General features: G+C 39.6%; 1 protein-coding gene across 1 annotated transcript in view; it reads right to left on the reverse strand.

Annotated features, from left to right (window-relative positions):
* LOC102308678 (raftlin) overlaps nt 1–23551 on the reverse strand; it is a 126770-nt gene that overhangs the window by 11314 nt on the left and 91905 nt on the right. Inside the window, exons 7-8 of the mRNA XM_005923718.3 lie at nt 15373–15491; nt 274–377 (exon numbers count right to left, since the gene is read on the reverse strand). Of these exons, the coding sequence (XP_005923780.1) occupies nt 274–377; nt 15373–15491 (223 nt within the window). The remainder of the gene's footprint in view (nt 1–273; nt 378–15372; nt 15492–23551) is intronic.

Consider the following 23551-nt stretch of genomic DNA (forward strand, 5'->3'; position numbering starts at 1 on the left):
CAAGGTTATATTAGGGAAATGGGATTCAGTGTTTATTTTCTAATGTGTAGAATTCTCGAAACAGATTTTAGATTTTAATATATACATACATATAGTTGTAAGTATTAACCTCTCGGAACACACTGAAATCCTGCAGCTCTAGTTCACACTTGTAAATGGACTTAAAGCAATATTCATCATTATAGTTGCTGCAGTTCCTCCTGGCTGCCAACAGAGGTCATTAGATGTCACAGATTACTTGATCACCTTTTAATAGTCAGACAATGGGATTACCTGTTAGTCTTGATTACAGGAGTTGGTAGCACACAAGTAAGCCTCCATCCATATGTGGCCAGAGACTGAAGCAGAGGAACATAATCAGCCTTGACCTGCAAACCCTGTGGAGAAAATAAGATGCCCATTACAACTTACAATCAACTCAAACAGCCCTAAAAATGCACATAATCCTGATCTTTTATCCCTTAAACGCCACATAAGCGAGCATATTATATTCCAGAGTGCAACTGTGATTACAGCTGTGAAGCATCAAGCTATGAAATGCAATCAAGAGCTGTCAGCTTTGCTTAGAACTCAAGTCTCATTTAGAAAAACTGCCTCCCTCTCAGATATGATGGCTTTCATACCATGTATGTCTGAAAGGTGGTTTTCAACCGCAGCGGACACAGGAAAGAATAAAAACTGAGACATAAATCAAGTGCTACAGAAACTCCCCGGCTGCCATGAGTCAACATTGCAACCATCTCTATTCCCAACAGGTATTTGTCAGCACTGTAAGTCCTTGAGCAAACACACTACTCATGTGACACTGCTCACTTTGTGAAAACATTTTAATACCATTTGAGCTATTAAAATACAATTAAATGAACATATCCATGTTGTCTGAGTGATGGATCTAAATCAAACACAGGAGCTTATTTAGGCTCGGGGTGGGGGTGGGGAGGCACATTATTCAACGTTAACGTTCTCAACGGTACGTTGAAAACACACGCACCTACACACACGCACAAATTCATGGACACACGCTTTTGTGAGAGGAAGTGTGTGTGGTTTGCCATCGTGCCATGTTAGACGTCTTCTAAAAATGAAAAACCGCAACGCGTGTCAGACAGATGTTTTACACCTTCAACAACAAATGCATTTGCACGCGCACACACACACATGCAAAACACACACACACCAACAGATTTACTACTTATTTAAACACCTCAAAGAAAGACCCCATCTTCACCAGGACTCCTAGAAATTAGGGGCTATGTATAATTAAGATCACTTGAAAGGCAAAAATAAAACAAAAGAGCATTCAAGCCGTTACAGTTCATCATTTCCAGACTGTTAAGCTCAGTGGTGCAGTGTGAGGTCTGATATGAGTCAAGAAGGCAGCGAACATGAATAAACTACACCACAGAACTCCACAGGGTCTATTCATAGTGCAGCGATCATCTGTACAAGAGACCTGAGAATATTTCACACCTACACATGCTGCATTAGACGTCATGGTAATGAGAAAGATGAGGCTCTTCTCTATTTAAAGCTGCACCAGCAAAAATTTTCTTCAGCCTCCGTCACAGAGATGTTGTGCCAGACGAGCGTCCCTTTCTCACTGAACGAGCTGCCGCAAATTCATGAATATAGGCTTCACAGTGAAATCCAAACCAGAGGCAGACCAGCCGTTTTTTTAAAAACTCTTCCTTTGTTTGGTAATAGTACAAAAACAAATCAATGAGCTATGTTAATCATGCCATTTTCTGAAGGCAGTCTATTTTAATTACCCCTGCTTTGTAGCAGGGATTGTATATAGTTGTCCACTGCAATGTTGCCGGTGATAGTGTTTGTCTGGTGATGAATTATTTTTTATGATAATAGATCGAGTTGGCAATCTAGAGGCCACACACTTTTCTTATTTCTTATTTGAATTCTCACAGACGTCTGCATGTAACATAAATATTAAAAACGTAGTCTTGGAACTAAACTTTTTTGGTTGTATGGCATGAGAGAGTTGAGAGGCTTTAAAAAAACAGAGATTACAGCCATAAACTGTATATAAAAGATGGAAATGGCCACCGTAATATGAAGTCCCAAAGTGAGGAGTAGAGCTTATTGAGAAACTGAGGTAGACACAGACAAGGGAGCCGTAAGGTTGTTTACTTCACAGACCTCTATATAACCAGTTTTTTTAAACCAGAGGATTTCCCCCCTGATGGCCTTTAAATGATGCATGTTTAAGACATTTATGTTGTATAATGGGTTTGTAGGCTGTGTAGATATGATTGCATTTTTCTGCATTCACAAAATAACTGTGATGTAAGTAATCGCAACAGTCACACTTAGTTGTAGTGAATGAGAGGACTCATAATATTAGTTCTTCTGCTCTTATCAGTTGTCTACTTCATGTGTAATTGTCCTGATTTGCTGTTATGTTGTTCATTTATGTCTATTTGCCTGTTATCATGAATTGACTCACATGTCATTTCAGGCCTGACACTCCTACCTTCCACACTTTCCCACCTTTCTGTTCACCCTCATTAGTCCCTGCATATACACCGGCAACATTTCCCTCCTTTGTTAGATTGTATTTATGCACCTTCCCTCAGCATGGCAAATTTTTTCCTCATCTGTTTGTATTTTTTTTTAAAACTTTTTCTGCTCATATTGCCTCTTTTTTCTTTGCTGCCAGCTTGCTTTTCACCCTGTAAGAGACTTTTACCTGGCGTACTTGACTTTATTTTTATCCTGCCTGTTTTCTGTTCTGCTCTTGGGTCTATTTCTCTGAGCGGTGGCATACAATGGTTACATTATATAATGATGTAACACACATGTATACACAGTAAAAAGTGACCACTGTGCAGAAGACATTATCGTCACGACATATTTACTGTAAGAATTTGATTTTGTTTTGTAGCATTCATATTTTGGGAAATAACTCTTAAATGTGACCAACGCTTAAATGTGATCTACTGAGCTTTCAAATTTTCTCTCCAATGTTTAATGTGGACACTCACATTAAACATAGCCAGGTTATTAAATAATGAGGTCAGAGTAAGTAAAAGTAATCCCCTTGAGCCAAAAGTACAGGCTGGTTTCAAGTAACAGGTCAGCTTTTAAGGGATCACAATGCTAACACACCATGAAACACTAACTTATTGTGCGATAATCGCACACAAATATGAATAAAAGAAACAACCATGAGAATGATAAATGGACTGGCACTTACTTGCTGCTTCGCTATTCTAAACACTCAAAGTGCTTTTTTCGTATAAGCCACGTTCACCCGTTTAGACAGACATTCATGCAGCACTTTCTTTCACACGCTCACACTAATACACCAGTGGATACAACAGGAGCAATTTGGGATTCAGTGTCTTTCTCAAGGGCAGCCAGGCATCAAACTACCAACTTTGAGATTACTAGATAACCAATTCTGCTGTGCCACATCCCCTAAATGTGAACAACCACTATTACATGAACTACTATTAGTATTAATACAGCTGCTGCAGCTGAAATGCTATTATTTGACTAGCTTTTATGGCCAGCATTTGTTGTTTTAATGCACACTGTGTATAACTAAAAATACTCAGCTCAAGTGTTTCGATAGTTTATTACTTTGATACTTTTAATGCCTCTACCACTACCTCGACTAATGCAGTCTGTGTATATAACTTCAGCTGATTAATTATAATTCCACATCTAGAAACTTGGATAATTTACAAAACTATTCCAGCTGCTGTGACTATATCACTACTACCCTCTGCTGACTGCGACTGGATTTCATGGTAATCATACAGAAGAATGAGCACATCACTGACAAAAAGACTGATCAGCACACAATGCTCATTGTTTTCTACGAGACAGACTTCAAGCAAAAACACTTAAACCCATCCCATTATGCAACTCTGCATTTTTCTTCCAGAGATTCTTATTGATCAGAGTGAAGCAACATGCACAAACAGACCTAAAGCAGCCACACATCAAGCTGTAGGTTATAAAGAGCTAATCGTTCGGATACAAGACACAGCTCCAGACATTATTTACACAAGCATTACTTTCTAAGTTCCTACAGGGAGCGGTGCATCTACATTTTTCGGTGGTTTATGTTGGAACCACTCCCAGAAACAGGCTCTCTTTCAAAGCCTGCCCAGAAAGTAAATTGAGAAATAATTTTTCTGTAATGGCTTGCTGTTCTTTGGAGTGGGTGAAAGTTAATCACAGTCCCTGGAGTGTGGCTCTTGCTCTCCCTGACTTATTATGCAGGGCCACCTCGCTGCATCAGCACTCCAGCACCAACCTGTGAGGCTGAAAAACAAAGCAATCACACCGCCATCTTTGCCTTCGATGTTATCTGAGTGTGACTATAAAGGAGGGCCACACAGTCAGAGGACAGAGAAGAAGTATTTTAACCGCCATGGTCAAAGCTAGTTAAAATTAAATCCATTTTTTTCTAAAAACATTTCCACCTTATCCTGTAATAGGGTAGCTGGGCTATCTTAGCAGGAATGAAGGACTCTGTCCTTCTCTTTCTCAGCCTTTAAAAGCTGGTTTCTCGCTGTTTAACCTCCCCTCTACCACTCTCAGACAAGGCACGGGGATATACTACCCAGTTTTTGTGAACATAGACCTTTAGACAAAGTATTTTTTCGGGCCTGCAGCAGACGAGGGTTCACATCAGCTCGATGTTTAACGTACACTCTGTGAATCAGTGGTACGAAAACACAGCTCGGCTGTTTTTTCTTTAAACCCTTGACTCTGAACAACATAACAGCCCATAATTCTGTTTTTCACCGTCTCTGACTATATTTGAAGGCAATCGAGGTCAAAAGGCTTGCAGACTCAGTCCAGTAATAATGAAGCAAATACCATTTAATAAAAAGACATTCAGATTCTGCAGCTCCTGATAGGTTCGTTCAACCCGGTGTGTTGTCACAGCAACAGAAGATTCAGCATCCACTTTTTAAAGCCCTGTAACAACCTTTTCTGAGTGTCAGCAGCCTTCATCGCAAAAGTAAAATATTCAATATTTTTAGCTGACTTTTAAAGGTATTGTCTTCAGTGTTAAAACACTGAATAGCAGCGTATTGAGTGCTGGTCTTAGATGCTTTTCATGTCCAATTTGTCAGCTTGCTAATGGAAAAGCTACCATGCAACCATGCTCCTCCAGTAGAGGCAAGAGGTCCTTAAAGACTTCAAAAAATTCAAATCATAAAAACGCATTGTGACATTAGAAAGTGTACGTCTACAGACAGACCCATTGGTGCTAATAAAACAGGCACATTGTGTCCACTTTGTTATGTTTGAGCATACACAAAGTGCAATTATTAAGGCACGTCACATGTCCGGTGTGTTTTCAGGCACCACATAATGCTGCTTTGTTAGATGTATTTCACCTTTACAAACAGGGTGTTTTGGGGCATTGGTGACGCAGCTGGGGCAACATTGATGGCTGAGAGATAATGACCCATTTTCAAGACCTACAAAGGCAACTTAATGACGTTAGGGGTGTGGTATAAGATGCAGTTTTAACAGACAGAAAATCATGTTTCATGTTCACTTTTACACTAATGTTCAACTTTTAATTTTTCCTGAGGTTAAAGCCTCAGTTTTGACCTTCTAAACATACATTTATGAAAGAATATAATCAGTAGATCCAGTTAGTACTACTCGTGACTGTGCCACACAGTCTTTAACAATACTATCTGTCATTGGTAAACAAGATATTTTTAATATTATCTAATTGATTTTATTTGCCATTACTCTACCGTTATCATTTATGTGCATTTACTTTTATAATTGTATTTCTTCCTTTCCTCCCTTGTCCCTCGGGGAACCTTTCCTGAGCTTAAAACTGGATTACTGCAACAATAATAAAGCTTACAGAGTGCATTCAATCTTTGGCTTTTATAAGGCATTAGCCTACTTTTGAGTCAAGACTAGGCCATGTAACCTGATAACACATGATGAGGTGGTTGGGCAAACAAAGGATCAGCTGGTGCAGATGTTAGTGTTCATCATATGTCAGTGAGGGCTTTTATTATGCACTTTAGAAGACACAGAAAATATGGCCATTTGATGGTTGGAGCCGACAATTAAAAATCAGTCTAAGATCAGAAAAGCCATCAGCTTTAAAAGAAGCAGATTCAATTATTTTATGTTATAAAAAAGAGAGGTCAAGAGAACAACTGTGATAGGGAGGGCTGTTTTTCTCTTCAGTTAGACAACTGGAGAGGAAAGGAACAAACAGTGAAGGTTTTGACTTAACTCAGACACGTACAAACACATCAGAAGGGATTAATTTCAGATACTTCAGACACTTTGAACTTGACACCTATTTTCCTATAATGCTTTTTTCTATTCTCATCACCCCTTCATGCTACAATAGATTGGCAGAGGTGAGAGACAAATCTGGTATTACAAGGAAAATCCCACAATTAAAAATGTGAAAGTGAAATTATTTGTTATCAGTGAAATTTACTGAAAGTTACGGAAGCGTAGAGCTGCCACCCAGGCAAAAGATACACAGAGCTATATCACATTATAACATGAAAAGTTTATTGTTCTAAAAATCTACTTTTCATGTTTGTACAACATAATATCGTTATTATTACAATACACATAATTATCACGTTATAACAAAAAACCTTTCACGTTCTTACAATATAAATATTATATTGTACGAACATGATAATTATGTATATTGTAATAACGTGATATTATGTTGTACAAAAATGAAAAGTATTTTGTTAGAACAATAAACTTTTCACGTTATAATGTGATATAGCTCTATTTTTCTTTTGCCTGGGTGGCAGCTCTACGCTTGGGTAGAAAGTACTTAAAATTTATTTGATATTTAACTAATTATTATTTATGATATCACAGTTGGGAAGATTAAATGAGGGAGTGCTGTTGTGCACCTTGAGGCGACTGTTGTTGTGATTTGGTGCTGTATAAATAAAACTGAACTGAATACAGGTTATTGAGCTAATTGGTAAATCTGAAACAGAAGATACTGCTTTTGTGCATGGTTCCCCAAAAGAAAGAAATAACTAACTGAACCAAATTTGTACGGCCTGAATATATAATCACCTGAGAAGCTTTCGCTGCTATGGCTGGTTGATGTGGAGCCACTTTTTATGAAGTTGTAGTTAAGTTAGGAACAGTACAGGCAACAGATTTCTATCTGCATTATTTGGCAGCATTTTCAGCTCTAGGACCTCCCTTTCACACATCTACCTGCCGTACTGAAATAGACCCACAGCAAAGAACAGTACAGTACAGTCAGCAGGCATCAGTAGAAACAGATGTGACATGGATCGAAACTACACTAAAATGTAGTAGCTGGGGTTGACATGTGTTGCAAAGTGGCTTGTACATGCACTGCGACTCTCAACAGGCTTAAATAGTGTGTCTAAAGCTGACACAGAAAAACTTGTTTACAGCTCATCTGAATGCTGCAGGTAGAATTTCAACAAGCTTCTAAAAGATCGAGCACTTTGCTCCATTTCCCAAATCTCTGGATCGATGTCCTGTCTCTCAAAAGACAGATTTTAAAATACTTCTGCACTAAATGGACTTGCACCTAATTACATTTCTATATATTCCAAGAATTAGAGCCTTTTAGTTTTTATGGCTCCAACATGTGGAACAAACACCTGAAAGCTAAACTGTTATTTAATTTAAATCTGGGCTTAAAATGTGTTATTTGAAGTTGCTGATCAATGAACCAACTTCCTCTGCAACTTAATCCTCGATTTGTTTTCGTGTCTAGTGGATGGTTCCCCGTGTTCACATATGGTCTGAAGATTTAGTCATTACAAGGCAGAGTATAACAGCTGTCCCAGGGACACAACATAGAGGACGGGGTTCTCCCACAGTTTAATCACCACTTTGACATTGCTTTTTTTAAGGGTGCAGCAGAAACAACCTGGGCTACAGCAGACATTAGCGCACCAGATATATATGACTAGCCATCTGTGAGCATGAGAAGCAACTCGAGTCTTGTTTTTTTTTTTTTTACTTTTAATTGTTGTTGTTTTTCTATCATGATTATTTTCAAAATTCAAGATTCAAGAGCTTTATTGTCAATACAAGAGTATACACAGTATACACAGTATACAACGTACCGAACCAGTGTGCTGTTTCACCCCAAGCCCCCCATGGTTTCTAAGTATATAAACGATATATCTCCAAGAGATATAAAACTAGGAATTACAAATAAATAACATGCTAAATGTTGGTAAAATGAAGGGATCAAAACGTACTAATTACTAATTATACAATACTATAATAATAACTATGCAATACTAACTGTACAATAAACAAAGACAGGACAGAGACAATACAGAGTGGATTGTGCAGTAGGCATTAAATACCAGGTTCAAGTTATTGTCAGGATATTGTACACGAGAGAGGACGAAGACATGTGCAAGATGCAAAATGTGCAAATATAGTATAATTTAGATGTATGTTCAGTAACTATGTGACTGAGTGTGCAAATAAGCAGTTTGTTCCCAGGTCCAGTTTGTAGTGGATTTGTGAAAGTTTTTGTTGTTTTTGAGTCTTTTGGTGAGTATTGTAGCGTGTTTGTAGAGGTATGTGTATATCAGTCTTGTGGTGGTAGTGAGTTGAGGGCTCTGACTGCGGGGGAAGAAGCTCTTGAAGTGCATGTGACATGTGACAGTGGCATATCGTGACATGCATAGATGTTTTAAATGTCTCTTTGTTTTCCACTTCATCTCTCTGGAAGGTACACTGGATTATCTGGATAGCGCTGTACAAATAAATGTGTCTTGACTTGACTTGACTACAGAGAAGTATAGACTGGGTGTGTAGAAGGGTATAAACTGAGCCTTCAGCTGAGCTGGGCTGTCACTGAGATGAGTAAATCTGCTGGGATTGTGGCTAAGCTGACCTGAACAAAATGTGCTTGATTTTAGTTTCATCGTGCATCGATGAAACTAATTGCTAGATTTAAGTTTTCCATAACCCTTCAATGTGACAGAGACCATTAATTGGTAAGGAAAAAGGAAAAAGAAAACTCTACAACTGAGTCCTTCATTTTGGGGGCTTACAGAGATACGAAATGTACTGGAAGGAAACCGTCCGAGAAATTTAAAGGGAGAGAGGTGTTTTATGGAAGCAAGGAGATCATTGGTTAGTCTCCAGGCAATACAAACAGTGAAGTAAAAATACAAAGATGTTGAAATAGTATTTGGTGCATTTAGTAATGCTATCATTTTGTTACATGGTACATGTTACTGTTTGTATACCTTACAGAAACTGCACCCTATAAGCCCAAACCTCTCCCTCTGTCCTGCAGCTATCAGCATCATCGACACATTGCCTGACGGAGCGGGTGCGACCTCTCACTTGCAGGAACAGTGCAAATTACTCTCCTTCTATGTAGGTCAGCTCTTCTCTCACCTCAGTCTGAGGAAATAGAGATATCATGGAGAGGTGATTCACATTAACGATCGCCTCTCTGAAGTACGTGTACACATCCAGTCCACAGGCCACAGCTCTCGCAGAACATAAACCAAATCAGATATTTAATATGTAATTTTAGAATTAAAATCTGTATCCTTTGTTTCTAGGGCCATCGAAATAAAGTCCATGACCACGAGCGGAACAAATAAAATGTGAAAAGTAAACTATTGAACTCGGTGGAGATGGATTTTGTGTGCACCTGATTGCCAGACGATAGGAGTGACTGAGCACAGACACAATAGGTGTGTGTTTGTGTGTGTTTCTGAGATGTGTTAAAACCATTTCTTCAAAGATTCCTTACTGCCATACTGATGCTGTGATGTGGGGCCCTAATCCCATTTTAGACATCATTTAGTTTCTGGAGTCTGTGAAGCGCTGCTCTTCAAAGCCAGGGATGCAAGTGAATTCTTGGAATGAGTGACAACAATGTTGGCGCTCTTAAGCTCCTTTTCGCTTCCTTTGACTTTGGACTGCCATTCCTAGAATTTGAACTTCACTGATATTAACTTTTAATGTTTTTCTGTAGGAGGAGACACTTTCTCTAAAGTCCCCCTGCAGATTTTCTGGTTTGTCTTTTGGGTTAGGAGTTGTTGGGATCAAGGCGTGAGCAAGCAGGCAATATCAGTGTTTGAAGTGGCAAAGAGAACATTTTACTCAGTGGCAGTTGTACCATAATATCCATAGTTTTCAAAAGGAATAACAAAAACTGTTTACAAATGGTATGTGCTCGAGATTGCTTTCTTTTCTTGAAAAAATAAAACAAAACCCAGCTTTTAAAAATCTGTTTTTTGATCCTTTTAAAATCTTAAGTCAGACACATAAGATGGTAAAAACGCTGCACAAATATAGTGCTTGTAAACCTTAGATAAGTTTGACAAAGAGTTTCAAAATGAGTCGTCCCACTGGGAGGTATTTGACCTGCAGTGGGAAGTGGCTCAAGGTTCATCGGTTTGCCCAAGGACAATCAGGCAGGCAGGCAGGAGGGGGGGGGAATCAAACAGCCCCCCCTGTAATTAATGGTCAAATCAATCAAAAAAAATAAAGTTTCTTACTATACTGTTGGTGGTACAGCCTGTCACTCTATGGCACTGCCATTTGTGCTTGCTCATATGTACTCTAATTTGTACCTTACAAAGACTAGTTTTGAATATCTGGTCAGAGATGTTACATTATACCTTAATATAGCGGTAAACAATCATCTTTTGATAGGGTGCTTGTACAGCATAGTCTGGTTGTAAGGACAACTAACAGCTTTATCCACCTCACATCTGGATCTACAGCCAACCTAGAGTCACCAATTACCTTAACAAGCATGCGTTTGGACTGCGAGACAGAATTAGCTGAAGGAAACAGAGCAGTGCTAATGTCTGCAGCACCCTGTGGTCCATAAAAAAAGAAAGACAGAGAATAAAACTTGTTTTTCATTCGACTTAGATTTTACAGGTTTACTGAACACAGAGACCATCTCCTGTTTTACACCTCAAAATGGAAGAAATTGTCTAAACATGTAGAAATTACTAACTGGGCATAGATCCAATAATTACCAATAAATACCTGTAGGAAGGAACTGGGATGAAAACACATATAGTTACAGTTTTATATACAACTATTTCTGTGAAAAACAAGCTCTTTCAGCTTCAAATTATTTAGCAAAGCCACTGAACACAGTTGTGTTTTATCTTCTTGCAGTACTAATAATATCCATAAAGAAGGCAGTTTCTCATGGTAACCAGAGAGCCTCTTATCATTTTTCTAAGTTATGTATGAAACGCTGAAAACCGCTGCACAGAAGTAATAATTCCTTCGAAAGGTTTATTTATTTATTTTGCTGTGATTATAGGTGGAGTAGCAGAGCCATTCTGCATCTCTGCTGCACCTAATTAGAGTAGCAAACATCCGTGCCAATGTTATTGCTCTGCTAAGAGGTATTTCAAAGGGTCAGCAGCAAAAACAAATTTTCTCTTATAGCTCCAGTGTACTGTATGTGACCATGAAGTGTAATTTCAATTTTCTATGTTGATAGTTGGACCTTTGGAGAAATTGTACTGTTCAAATTCCTTCACCTTCATTGAATTGCACCACATACTAGCAAAGCATATAAAACCAACATTATGTGCATGATTGGATACCAGTGAAAAAGGTCAATGTGTTCTTTTGGGATCTGGGTAAATTGACCCTTTAAGAATGACCCTTTCAAGACGAATGTCAGTTATTGTGGCTTCATATTGATTTCAGACCTTTCAAGTCATAGTTTTCCTTTTAAAGAGGTGTAAATAGTTTTCTGTGCTTTTGTAGAACCACAAAAAACCTGCACGTTTGGGTCATGTGACTGCGCATTGGGCAATAATCACATAACTGCAAACTGCTGGACCTAAATTTAAAAAAAGGTAGGGAGGATATAAGGAAAAAAATGCAGCTGCATCACATGTCCCATTTCTGTTTCCCCACTTCAGTTTCCATATTTAATATAAATACGATATTTTGTAAAGGCTTAACCTTTGGGCTAGATAGAACATTTTTCCATGTACTATCTAACAAATATTTCCCCCATAGCATCTTAGAGCTATCCATAAAATCTATGTACCATGTTGAGAATTTAAAATATCACTTGTTGCACAACATGCATGCATCGTAATAGACCTACCACTGTGTCCAGCTAAGCTGAAGTGGATAATGGGGCTATTTAAAAAAACATTTTAAGAGGTATGAAAGGTTTTCAGCAACATCACACTCCTCATACACATCAGGTCCACTAAGCTGAATATCACTTCATCTTTTAATAAAACACACACACACACACATACACACACACACACACACACACACACACACACACACACACACACACACGCACAGGTGTTTTTGTGGCTCTGGTTCTCTTTGCCTGCTTTATCTATATACAGAAAGACTGAAGCACAACACTGTCCTGCTAATGCACTTTGTTCCTCTTGATAAATAAATTCTCCTGCAGTGACTCATGGCGAGCAAACATATTAAGACCAACCTTGACTGAAGTGTGCAGATGCACATGTTTTCTTTGGTTATTGCTCCTGTGAAGCTCAGTGAAAGAAAGGAGGGCTTTCACTACATTAGTTTCGAGGCAGAGTCTGTATTGATTTTCCCATAGGACATGAGAGATGAGAAACTGGGCCTAATTGGAGTTTCATACCAGAGACTCTTGATGAGTTATTCCTTTTCAGACACTTCACCACAATCCATATGTTTCATATTTGAGTGGGGTTTTTTTTGCTCATATTGAAACAAGTATGCATCAGACACCTGACCAAAATCTGTTTGCTAAAGGAAATGTCTGCAGGAGCTTTTTAGCACTGATGGCATTTTTATGCACATCTACATGCTTCACCCACTTTACGCATGCTTTCAATTTATTTCTCTTGATTGTCACTGGATGCATTTTGTTGTTTTTTGTGCCGTTTCCCTCAAGGCGCTGCTCTGCTGTCATTTAACAGAAACTGTTCCCATAGCACTTACGTCTTAGTTTGTCAGTTTGACATTTATTGTTCTTGGTTGTTTTCTTCTCTTTCCTTTAATTTGCTTTGAAGTCAGAATATTTTGCCCTATGAATATTTGTTTGTCTCTCACAGCTGTTTTTGTCAAATAATTTCTTATTAAAACTGCATTAAACTAAATGAATGTCCTTATAAGACAAACGTTTTTTTGTCATTTAATTGGTAGCCTCTTAGTGTCATTGTTCCGGCTATTTTAACAACATAATAAAAATCTAATTAAAAACAAATAACTAAAAAAAAGAGCTAAGTTCCAATAGGCAGTTAGGCCCCGTAGTTTTTGAATAGATTGCCTAATTCCCTATTGTGGCTTTTTTGATCCCTGTCACTTTGCACTCTCCACTGCGGGATGCCTGCACCTGCATATGGATGGGGGAACCAGGAGAGGCCTGTACAGTAGCCACGGGATGAGCACTGAAGAGTCAAAGCTGATAACTAACTATCACCTCCGTCACACACAGCTGGGTGAGAGACCCTCGGAGACAAAGTCATCTGCAGGCATCTGTTAATGATCCTTCAGCAAGTCCACCTACTGAAACCTTCTATGACTTTTGCTTCTCTTTTATAGATCCTGTTGGCCAAATGCGCTCTTTGTAACATCTTTGCTCCAGCTGAACTAAACAGTGAGTTTGAGCTTTCAGGGAGGGCAAAACTGGGTGTGTAACAAATGACTGAATATTTCATTTTTATTATTACTTTTTAAATTTTTTTAAAAATAATTTCTGGATGCTGAAATTAACATTTTATCTGGCTCACAAAAATCCATCTTTCCATCCTCTTAATGAGCGCGTTTCCACACTTGATGTCCAACGCTGCTGCCCGGTGAGCGAGCCACAATGCCAAAGAAAATCTTGTGGGTAACTCTGTAACATCTGACAGTGGCAGTATTTGATGCTTTTGAATGAGAAAATGCTGAAAATATGTTTACCAATTATTTTTAAAATTTTGTTATTATTACATTTACTATAGTAGACTCATTTTTCTACTTTTAATGGTGTAGAAAAAAGGGTTTACTATAGCACTATTTTGCACTTTGGTTGAGATATAGCATTAAAAGCTCAGCACTTTTCACATCCAACTCACATCCAGATTCAGCTCGTTCATAAGTGAAACTAAAGACATTTTTATCCCTTCACTGATGAGCACTGACATTCCTGAGATGATACACTCCTACTTAATGACAATATAAATGGTCACATGCCCTCACTGAAGTGATTTGTTTTATCACTCTTTTTCTCTGAGCTTCATAAATCCTACAACCTGTCAGCATTTTGGATAAATAAGTATGTTAAGCACTGAGGGGAAAAGAAATTGACGTATATAAAGAAGAAGAAAAACACCTTCAATCAACATTCAGCCTTTTTTTTTTTCATTTTAATTATCCTGGCACCGAAACAATAATGAGCTGTGAGGATACTTTGCATATCAATTTTCGGCAGTTATCACAAATAATGGGGATGATGTGCAGCCCTGATCGCCCTGACAGAGTGTGTTGTCAATCTGATTTGGCATGGTGCAGATCGGTGGGGTGAAACGGTTTTTGATAAAGTCCCAGTGGAGGAGCTGATTGGATCTCCTGGAAAACTGGGCGTTAGTTTGGCATCATTCTCAGTTAATGTGTCTGAGGAAGTCTTGAAAGCCATTAAGCTGTAACAGTATTACCATTCACCCAGACGAGGGGAGGCTGTACTGCTCCTGCCAGATGACTGCAGGAGTCTTTTTAGTGGCACATATGGCCATCGGTGCTGGGCTGGTCAATCAGAGAGCCACATTTGGGGGACAAAAGTCTCCTTTCACACTTGGACAGCTACCGGCTGCAAAAAGTCTAAATTCAATTACAGAGATAGCATCTGAAAACACAGACACACAAAACCGAGCTCGTCCACACTCAGCTGCATGCGCAAGCATGTATACATGCAGACACACACATACATACAGATGAAAGGCAACGAAATGGCCACACATCCTTCCACTCCAGACAGAAATGAATTTCCAGCTCGGAACTTGTTGAGGAGAGACACTAATCATCACGTAGATAAAGGCTTGTTTGCTCCTGATAAGGGGAGCGACTGCGACACATGTCCCATAAATTGAGATTTGTCCGATTTGCCTTTGGGTTGTAAGGAAACGGTTGGCTGAAGGGCCACGATATCTAAGCGATAACTGACTTCATTGCTAAAGGACTTATACTCTTAGAGAGGGGGGCACAGACTGGACTCTGGCTTTCAATGTGTGACTGTACATCCTTTAAAATATCAAAATCTCCAATTCCAAAACAGTCACATGTATGAAATGTACAAGAGCATAAATTCCCCTCTACTAGTGACAGACAGAACATAACCTAGGACAAAGCCAAAATCCCTCCACTCACATCGATGACGGTCCACTGCTCCACAACGATGGCATCGTACGCCGGGGTGGCCGCGTTCGGCTCACCTTCGCTCGCCTCCTGGAAGATGAAGACACTTTCCACTGACTTAGGCAGCAAATCTAAAGAGAAGGGGAAAAAAGTAAAGCTATGAAAAGAGTATTTACTGGATGGAGCGTGTCTGTCTTGTCTCTTCTCTGTCAGGGCCTCCAGGCCAGCGGAAATGGAATGATATCAGCCAGACACATTCACACACAACCCTTTATTACATAGCCAGTGGTCCTAGCCATTTGTATGAGCATTAGGCACTTATGCATTATGCAAGGAGACAGTGCTGAAGAAAGGAGCAGGTATTCCCCTTCTGGGACGTTAAAAAAGAAGATGAAACATTACGAGGATCCAGAGCCTGCTGGTCTTAATGCTTGACGGTTAAACAGAGGCTAATTATAGCTAAAATAGGATTAAAAACTAGATGTACTTGGTGTCCAGAGGACTGAGAAACGCTGCTTTAAGAAAGGTGGACAGATTTTAGCGATGGCAAAATGTAGCAACCAATTTAATGAAGCCGGGCGTTAAGGTACAAAGCATAAATCCTTTTGCTAAGCCTGCATTATTCACCTTAAAAAGACTTAAACTGAATGAATCACATAGAGACACTGACATTGATGCTTTAGGCCACTTTTCAGATTGTGTGCTCCTGACCAAATAGATTTTCCAAGCTTCTCTTCTGTTGGAGGCTAACAATTGCAGGATTGGCATCTGAGAAAGAAACACCACTCTGGCCCCCATGAGCCAGGACCCCTCTCCACCCAACGTCTCTTGTTATTCACTTGATGCACATGCACATTACATCCAGGCGCACATACACACACAGACAAAACACGAGCCTCGTGGTCCAGTCTTCCCAGCAGGCCTGAGAGCTTTCTCATTACTCTCACACCATTTACACACTAATACAGTTTGCTGGGGCCCAGGCACCAATACGAGACACTCCACATTTCATTACTGGGCCCTAATAATAGGGGGATGAGAGGTGGCTGGAGAGCCTGTGGAGAAAGGCGGGGACAAGGAGATAGAAAAAGAAGAAGGAAGTAAGCAAGACACAGGGAGAGATAGAGTGGAGAATGACATTCTCTTTTATTTCCACCACCCTCAAAACCCATTCTGGACCCATGCATGCACAATTGAAGACATCTTTCAAATGCAGACGTGGTCAGTGTTAACCCCTCCTGCCACTTTGCCTTTGCTCTTCCTCTGTTTCCTCCATCATCCCCCTTCTTTCCCCATTCCTGCACTTTATTTAATTCTTTGGCCCGTCCTGCTTGGCATATTACTGCAAAGAAACCTTTCTGGAAGGTGTAACACACTACGGACTGATGTCGGTTCTCTGCAAATGCAACAGGGATCATTCAGGTGAGATCGACAGGGTTTCTGTCTCGTTGCTCTACAGGGAGCAGCCTGTCTCTGGTGATAATGCAAACAGACTCTTGGCAGAGGAGAGAAAGAGAGCGAGAACCAGGGAAGTGGAAGAGAAGGAGCTGGTTGCTGGGGGCGTTGAGTCCGTCAGGGGAATGCGCTGGTTGCGTGCACGAATAAACATTATCTTGTGCCTATTGACTGAGAGCTGAGCTGAGCAGCCAGCGGGCCGACTGAGAATAAGTTGTTTACACTTGCAAAAAACCACCGTGCGGCCTCAGTAAAATTGTTCTCCATCCCCTTGTGACTCACACACTCAAGGTCGTGGGGCGAGACATGCAAATACAGCTGCACTAAAAACAGAGAGAGACAGTGTCGGGGCTAAAAGACAAAGAAGCAAATGGCAGGGGAGAGTCAGATAGCTGGAGTGGCAAGGTGACAGCGAGTGAAACGCACCAGCCGATACCAGCATCCAAATGATACAGGAGAGGATCAACAGCAGGCACCTAGTGGGTGTAGACAGTGCTGACACACACAGACTGAAACTTAAAGTGCTGAGTGTTTAGTGTTTGCCGTGCAGGTGTTTGTATGTAGATGCGAGGTCCTCGCCTGCATCAAGTCACTTCGGAAGCTGCTTGTTCCTAATATTCATCGACGTGTACACAAACCTGCTCTTGTGGATTGATTTCAGACACACGATGATTAAATCAAGCAAACAGTGGAACAGAAAGCACTCTGGATGTTTTTCCAATAAACTCATGTGCATCACTGCTGCAAACACAAAAAGGAGTTACTATCTAGAAAACAACAGGGTGAGACGTATAAGGTCATAACCTGAAATTAACAGACTCATTAAAGGTTTTGTTTGTTATATTAAAAAAAATGTTCTAACCCTACGTTCCATTTATCATTTGTTTCCATACAATTCAATATGCACACTAAACAGAAGACTAGAAATAGGCCTGAGTTTTGTAGTCTATCACATCTGTTAGACATCAGATTTTATTTCTTTTTGGCAGAAGGCATTCTTTTGTTTCATGTACAAGCCGTTTCAACCGTTGTGGTTCACTCGGACTCTGAGTGGAGCGGAACCATAGTTGACTCCACCTCTATGTCCCCTTTGGACAAATCCACATGTTTGTCCACGCCAACGTATCCTAACGTCTTCATTTTTCAACTGATGATGGATACACTTTAAAAAGAAGTAAATTAATTAATATTTGTGTATTTTTGTATCAGTCTAGCAAGACATAGTTGGTTAAATTAGTAGTTAAACATATTAGTAAGACAGTTTTCACTGTGGTAGCAGAGCAATGTAACTTGTGTCAATTTTTCAGGTGGAAAACAATAAAAAGTGGAAAACATTTTACATCAGGGTGTTGCTGACATTTTATCTGTTTGCTTGCTGCTTCTGATCAGTTAGAGTACAGTGAAATTTCAGAGGCACAAACCAATGATGTGGTTCTGAGAGCCTCTGTAGCCTTGACTGCTTTTTTTTCGCTCCTACATATAGCTATTCCTTATAGAATAGAATAGCCTTTATTGTCATTGTACAGAGTACAACGAAATTGGAGTGCCACTCCCTTGGTGCAAGATTCAATAATAAATTAAAAAAAATAAAAAAATAAAAAAATAATAAATATAAATGTAAAATATAAAAAGTACAATAAAACAATTGCAAGTACTCAAACAATAGTAAGTACGATATATACAGGATAGCAGCATTAATATAATGACAGTATGAATAGCAGCATAATATAATGGCAGTGACGGTATGGTATAGCTAAGCAGGTTCAATTGTTTTTGTGCTTATTTACTACGGTGATAGCTCTGGGAAAGAAGCTATCCCTGAATCTGTTTGTCCTGGTTTTATGTGACCTGTACCGTCGGCCTGACGGTAATAGTTCAAACAGTTGATTGCTGAGGTGAGAGTGGTCCTTGATGATATTGTCAGCTCTGCTGAGGTACCGAGAGTTTGCAGTGACCTCCAGGCTGGGCAGAGTGATCTTCTGGGCTGTGTTGATGACCCTCTGCAGTACTTTCCTGTCCGCAGCTGAGCACCCTGCATACCATTTTGTTATGCCGTACGTTATGATGAACAAATTTAATGCAACTCCTTTAAAAATCTACTCTTCAATCAAACCAGTGTGTGTGATAGTGAATCCTTGTGTGAAGCATGAGCCATCTGAGTGCATTCGTATTTGGTCTCATGCCCAAAGACACTGAAGTGCTCCCAAATGCGTGAATCCGTTTCCTCGCTGGAACTCTGAGATTTTCTGTCAAAACCTACATACAGTTACATGAAACTGTATTGAAATACATGCATGTATCCTGTGCCAACACACCCACAAACACCAATTCTTTTTCTTTTCTGAGTTTCTTTCACAGTTTGATTAAAAAAGAAACCTATTGGAATTTCATCTTCACTGCCTCTCACTTTCTCTGTCTCTCTCCCTTTTTTCTGCCTCTGTTGACTGCTTTTTTCCTCGCCCCTACATATAGCTATTCCTAGATGTGGTGTTTCTTAGCTGACTCAATTATAAACTGTAAACAGCTAAAATGTTGCATAATTTATGATCTGTTGGCAACAAAGCAACTATTTGGAACAGGTCGAACAAGTGAATCAATAGCTGAGATGTTAATTGAGCTGTAGGAGTTGTCTAAGACATGTTGGTGGACATGTTTGTAGTTTACAATGGTGGCTGTAGCTCAGGAGGTAGCGCAGGTCATCTACTAATTAGGCTGGTTGTTCGATCGCTGACTGCTCCACTCCAGCATGCCCAGACGCTGAACTCCAAGCCTCTGATGTGTTCGTGTGAATGTTAGATAGAAAAGCACTTAGGAGTAGAACAGTAGTGCTGGTGTGTATTGTGGAACCAGCCCGTTTACAAACAGCTGAATTGTATCTCTGACTCCAAATGTATTTATTAATACATTTAATCTAGTTGCTATTATTACATTAAAAATTCATATTGTGAATATTTAACCTTTCTCAGCGCTATTAGCCAAACCAGTGAATGTGAGTGAGCCCACTTTACTGCTGGTGAGCTGGAAAGTGACCATGCTCCAGGTCATGTCTGCTGACATGATTTAAACATGCATGCCAGGTGCCGCCTCAGAGAGCTGGAGACAAACCGCTGACAGCTTATCCATATTTCAAACAGGACGAGTGGACATTCGCAGCGAGGGACAACTGGAGAAAGGGATTTCAGTGTCTAATGCGTGCGGATTGGATGTGGCTCTTCCCCATAGAGCCAGATGCATGACAGCTGGCAGGTCTGCACCTTTGGGTTACCAGGCAGACTTCAGCTGGTGAGGAGGGAACAGAGGGTGGGCAGCTTAGTGACTGGAATGCCATAGAGTGTCGGATACATGGGTCACAACTACATATGGGTAAGAATACAACAACTTTATTTATACAATAATGTGTATTTTATATGAAATATGAATTTGTGATCGGTAATATCATCCCTTCGTTTCCATCTTTTGCTATGCTAATAAAGCCAAATGGGAGTTATTCAGAGACTCTGTAAATGCTCTTTTGGACCCAGTTAAAGAGAAATTCTGAAAGTGGCCATTTTTCTTTTCTGACAGCTGTGGAATGGATTGATTCTCCATCCTTTTGGGAATTACATGCGTGAAAACAGGCAATTATGCAACTGCATTTTTGTGACTAAAGCTGATGTGGGAGACAGCATTTCTCACAGAAACCACCGTAAACATCAGCAACATTTGTGCTTCCTCACGACTGTCAGACTATTTGTTACCTGTGTGCCCGCTGTGATATTGACACATACAAAAGGATAATCCAATCAAGTCATTTTAGACACTTGCAGGTCATGATGAACAAGTTTAATGCAACTCCTTTAAAAATCTACTCTTCAATCAAACCAGTCTGTGTGATAGTGAATCCTTGTGTGAAGCATGAGCCATCTGAGTGCATTCGTATTTGGTCTCATGCCCAAAGACACTGAAGTGCTCCCAAATGTGTGAATCTGAGATTTTCTGTCAAAACCTACATACAGTTAAATGAAACTGTATTGAAATACATGCATGCATCCTGTGCCAACACACCCACAAACACCAGTTCTTTTTCTTTTCTGAGTTTCTTTCACAGTTTGATTAAAAAAGAAACCTATTGGAATTTCATCTTCACTGCCTCTCACTTTCTCTGTCTCTCTCCCTTTTTTCTGCCTCTGTTGGCTTTGCCCAAATTTAGAAAGCAGTAAAGGTTGACTGTCATGCATATGAATAGCTCAATGTCTCACAACCGGGTGACAAATCCTCATTGTGGCTCTAGAGATAGCTTAAGCTATACAAGTAACAAAAGCAAACTCCTCGTCAACACCATTACTGTCATTTCTTTAGTAAACAAACTCAGCCCCCCCCCCACCTTGGTTCCAGCTGGGAGGTAGTGCAAATTTGTATGCTGTGTTTATGCATGCGTTTGTGCGGATATAGGCTTATGTGTGTTTCTGTTTGCAGCAAGCTCCCCAGTGTGAATGAATCTTTAATGCACGTCATAAGATTGGAGCTGTATGCAGCTTAGGATCTGTAAATTTAATACAGCTATAATATATCCGACCTTGTGATCAGGCGAGGTCTCCACAAACACTGCTGCCACACCGGCCGGCACTTTCACCAGCTGAGCGATTCATTGATGCACACACATACACATGCGTATGCAAACAATGCCACTTAATGCTTTCTCATCCGGCTTCACCATGGAAACCCTTCTTTAGAAGTAGCATGGGGACACAGTGCGCATCCCTTTGGACCGACCTGACTGTCAAGGTAATAGCACTTAGAACACAAGGCCTGAAGAAACATGAACAGCGATTTATTTGCTAAAAACAAAGGCTGGCAATTTATAAAGTCCGTCTCAACAATCAGTGAAACAGGTTGGTTAACATGCTCAACGTCAAACCTGTACTTTTATAAGTATACACGGGTTTATTGCTTCATGCAAAAAGCAGAAGGTCTTTGAACTACAAAACAGAGAAACCACATTAATGGTACTGATTAATTGTTAAACTTGTCTAAATATGAGAATTTTGAATGCATGAAGATCCGTGAATTGGAACTATACATATAGGTAAACAATTCAGAGATATGAAAGCCTTATTAATGCTATGTACTAAGATATTTTATCAATATTCTGTGGTTTGAAAATGTATTAAATCATTAATTATCTAACCATACAACCACACAATCAAACTAGTGTATCACAAAATAATCATGAGCTACTTCTACCACAATATGAAAGTGTCATCAATTTAAAAAGACCACAAACATTATAAGGAGCGATAGATGATAAAATCATAGATAAAAATCTACATGACAATTCTGTAAGTCACACACGGCGGTCGTCCAACCTTTTTATGACCTCTGCTTGGATGAATGTCAGGTGACTGAGCATATACTGGGAAAAGTAATTTCAAACCTTTTTTTGGGGCAAAGTCAACAACAGTCTACTCTGTACTTGTGGTTTCACGTCCCAGTAACTCTTGGAATTTAAGTTACGGATCTCCTTGCTTCAAAATAATCCACAAGGACTCTCTTGTTACTAAGACATGTATCTTGCCCCATTTCACTATATTTTTAGTGCATACACGTGTTCACGTTGATTACATGAAATATACTAAAAGTACCTCAAAGTACCCAACGAGCCAATCAAAAGCCAATGATATTTCCTCACCCATGTATGGGTGACAATGGTCAAAAAGATGAGGGTCATTTTTTTGGCATTACTTGGTCTATATGCATGCTGTCAATACAAAGTAGTTAAAGTGTACTAATAGAAGTATAGAACTGGAACACAATGATAGACAAAAATGAGAAATACTGGGAATTTATATGATTACTGGTTACTGACCAGTAATCTGACCTGATTACTGGTTTTCCACCAGCGTTTGACAGATGGTTTCATCTGTGCCAGGCTTACTAAATAATCATTTAATATATAATCTGATAAACACTCTAGAAACCTTTGTATAATATTGACTCCTGGCCAGTCTCATTGTCCATAACTCCTTATTTCACCATAATTTAGTTTTGCTCTTTTGGGAGCTGATGATAAATACTTGTTATGCATGGTTTTCTTGGTATGGGTCATTACTCCAAGCACAGCTGTGTTTTACTGAAAAAATATCAGAATGAAATTCACGTTGTACTTTCAAAAATGTCAACTTGTCATTTATAATCTGCTGTGGATTACACAGCATTACCACTGCTCTGAAGTTTCCAATCAGGCACATTTGTGAGATTTTAAGCTGATGCTCTGAGCATTTTTCCCCCAGGGTAAAAAATGCCACGCTCTTCCTGCCTTCAGGCTATTTGCCTGTAAGCACGGCAGATGCTCTTCAGTTGCCAGAGCTTGACTTTGTAACTTTGTAACAATCCCAATCTCATTTTATTCAGGCTATTTTGTAAGGAGCTGTCTGAGTTATAGATTTTCTGAAAGAAAGGACTTATCTGTCTAACACAAACAGACTTTGGAACTAATTTGGGAATATCCAATTTGAATGATGTATTTTTATATTGTGGTGGCATAAAGACCTCACAAAATATAACTGCACACTGTATGCGAATTATTAGGGACTTGCTCTCCCCACACGCGTAAAGCAGGGGTCAAAAGCTCCCTGTCAATTAATATACACATCACAAGGGGAACAAAAATAACCTAAGTATAATGAACCCGTGGCTGTTTAAAGCCTTTCTTCTGGCAGTGCTTATAAATAAGGGTTCTGTGTCAAATGTTAATGGA

Source organism: Haplochromis burtoni, unplaced genomic scaffold, assembly GCF_018398535.1.
Source record: "Haplochromis burtoni strain Fernald_Lab_line unplaced genomic scaffold, NCSU_Asbu1 Contig_64, whole genome shotgun sequence".
Taxonomy (NCBI): Eukaryota; Metazoa; Chordata; class Actinopteri; order Cichliformes; family Cichlidae; genus Haplochromis; species Haplochromis burtoni.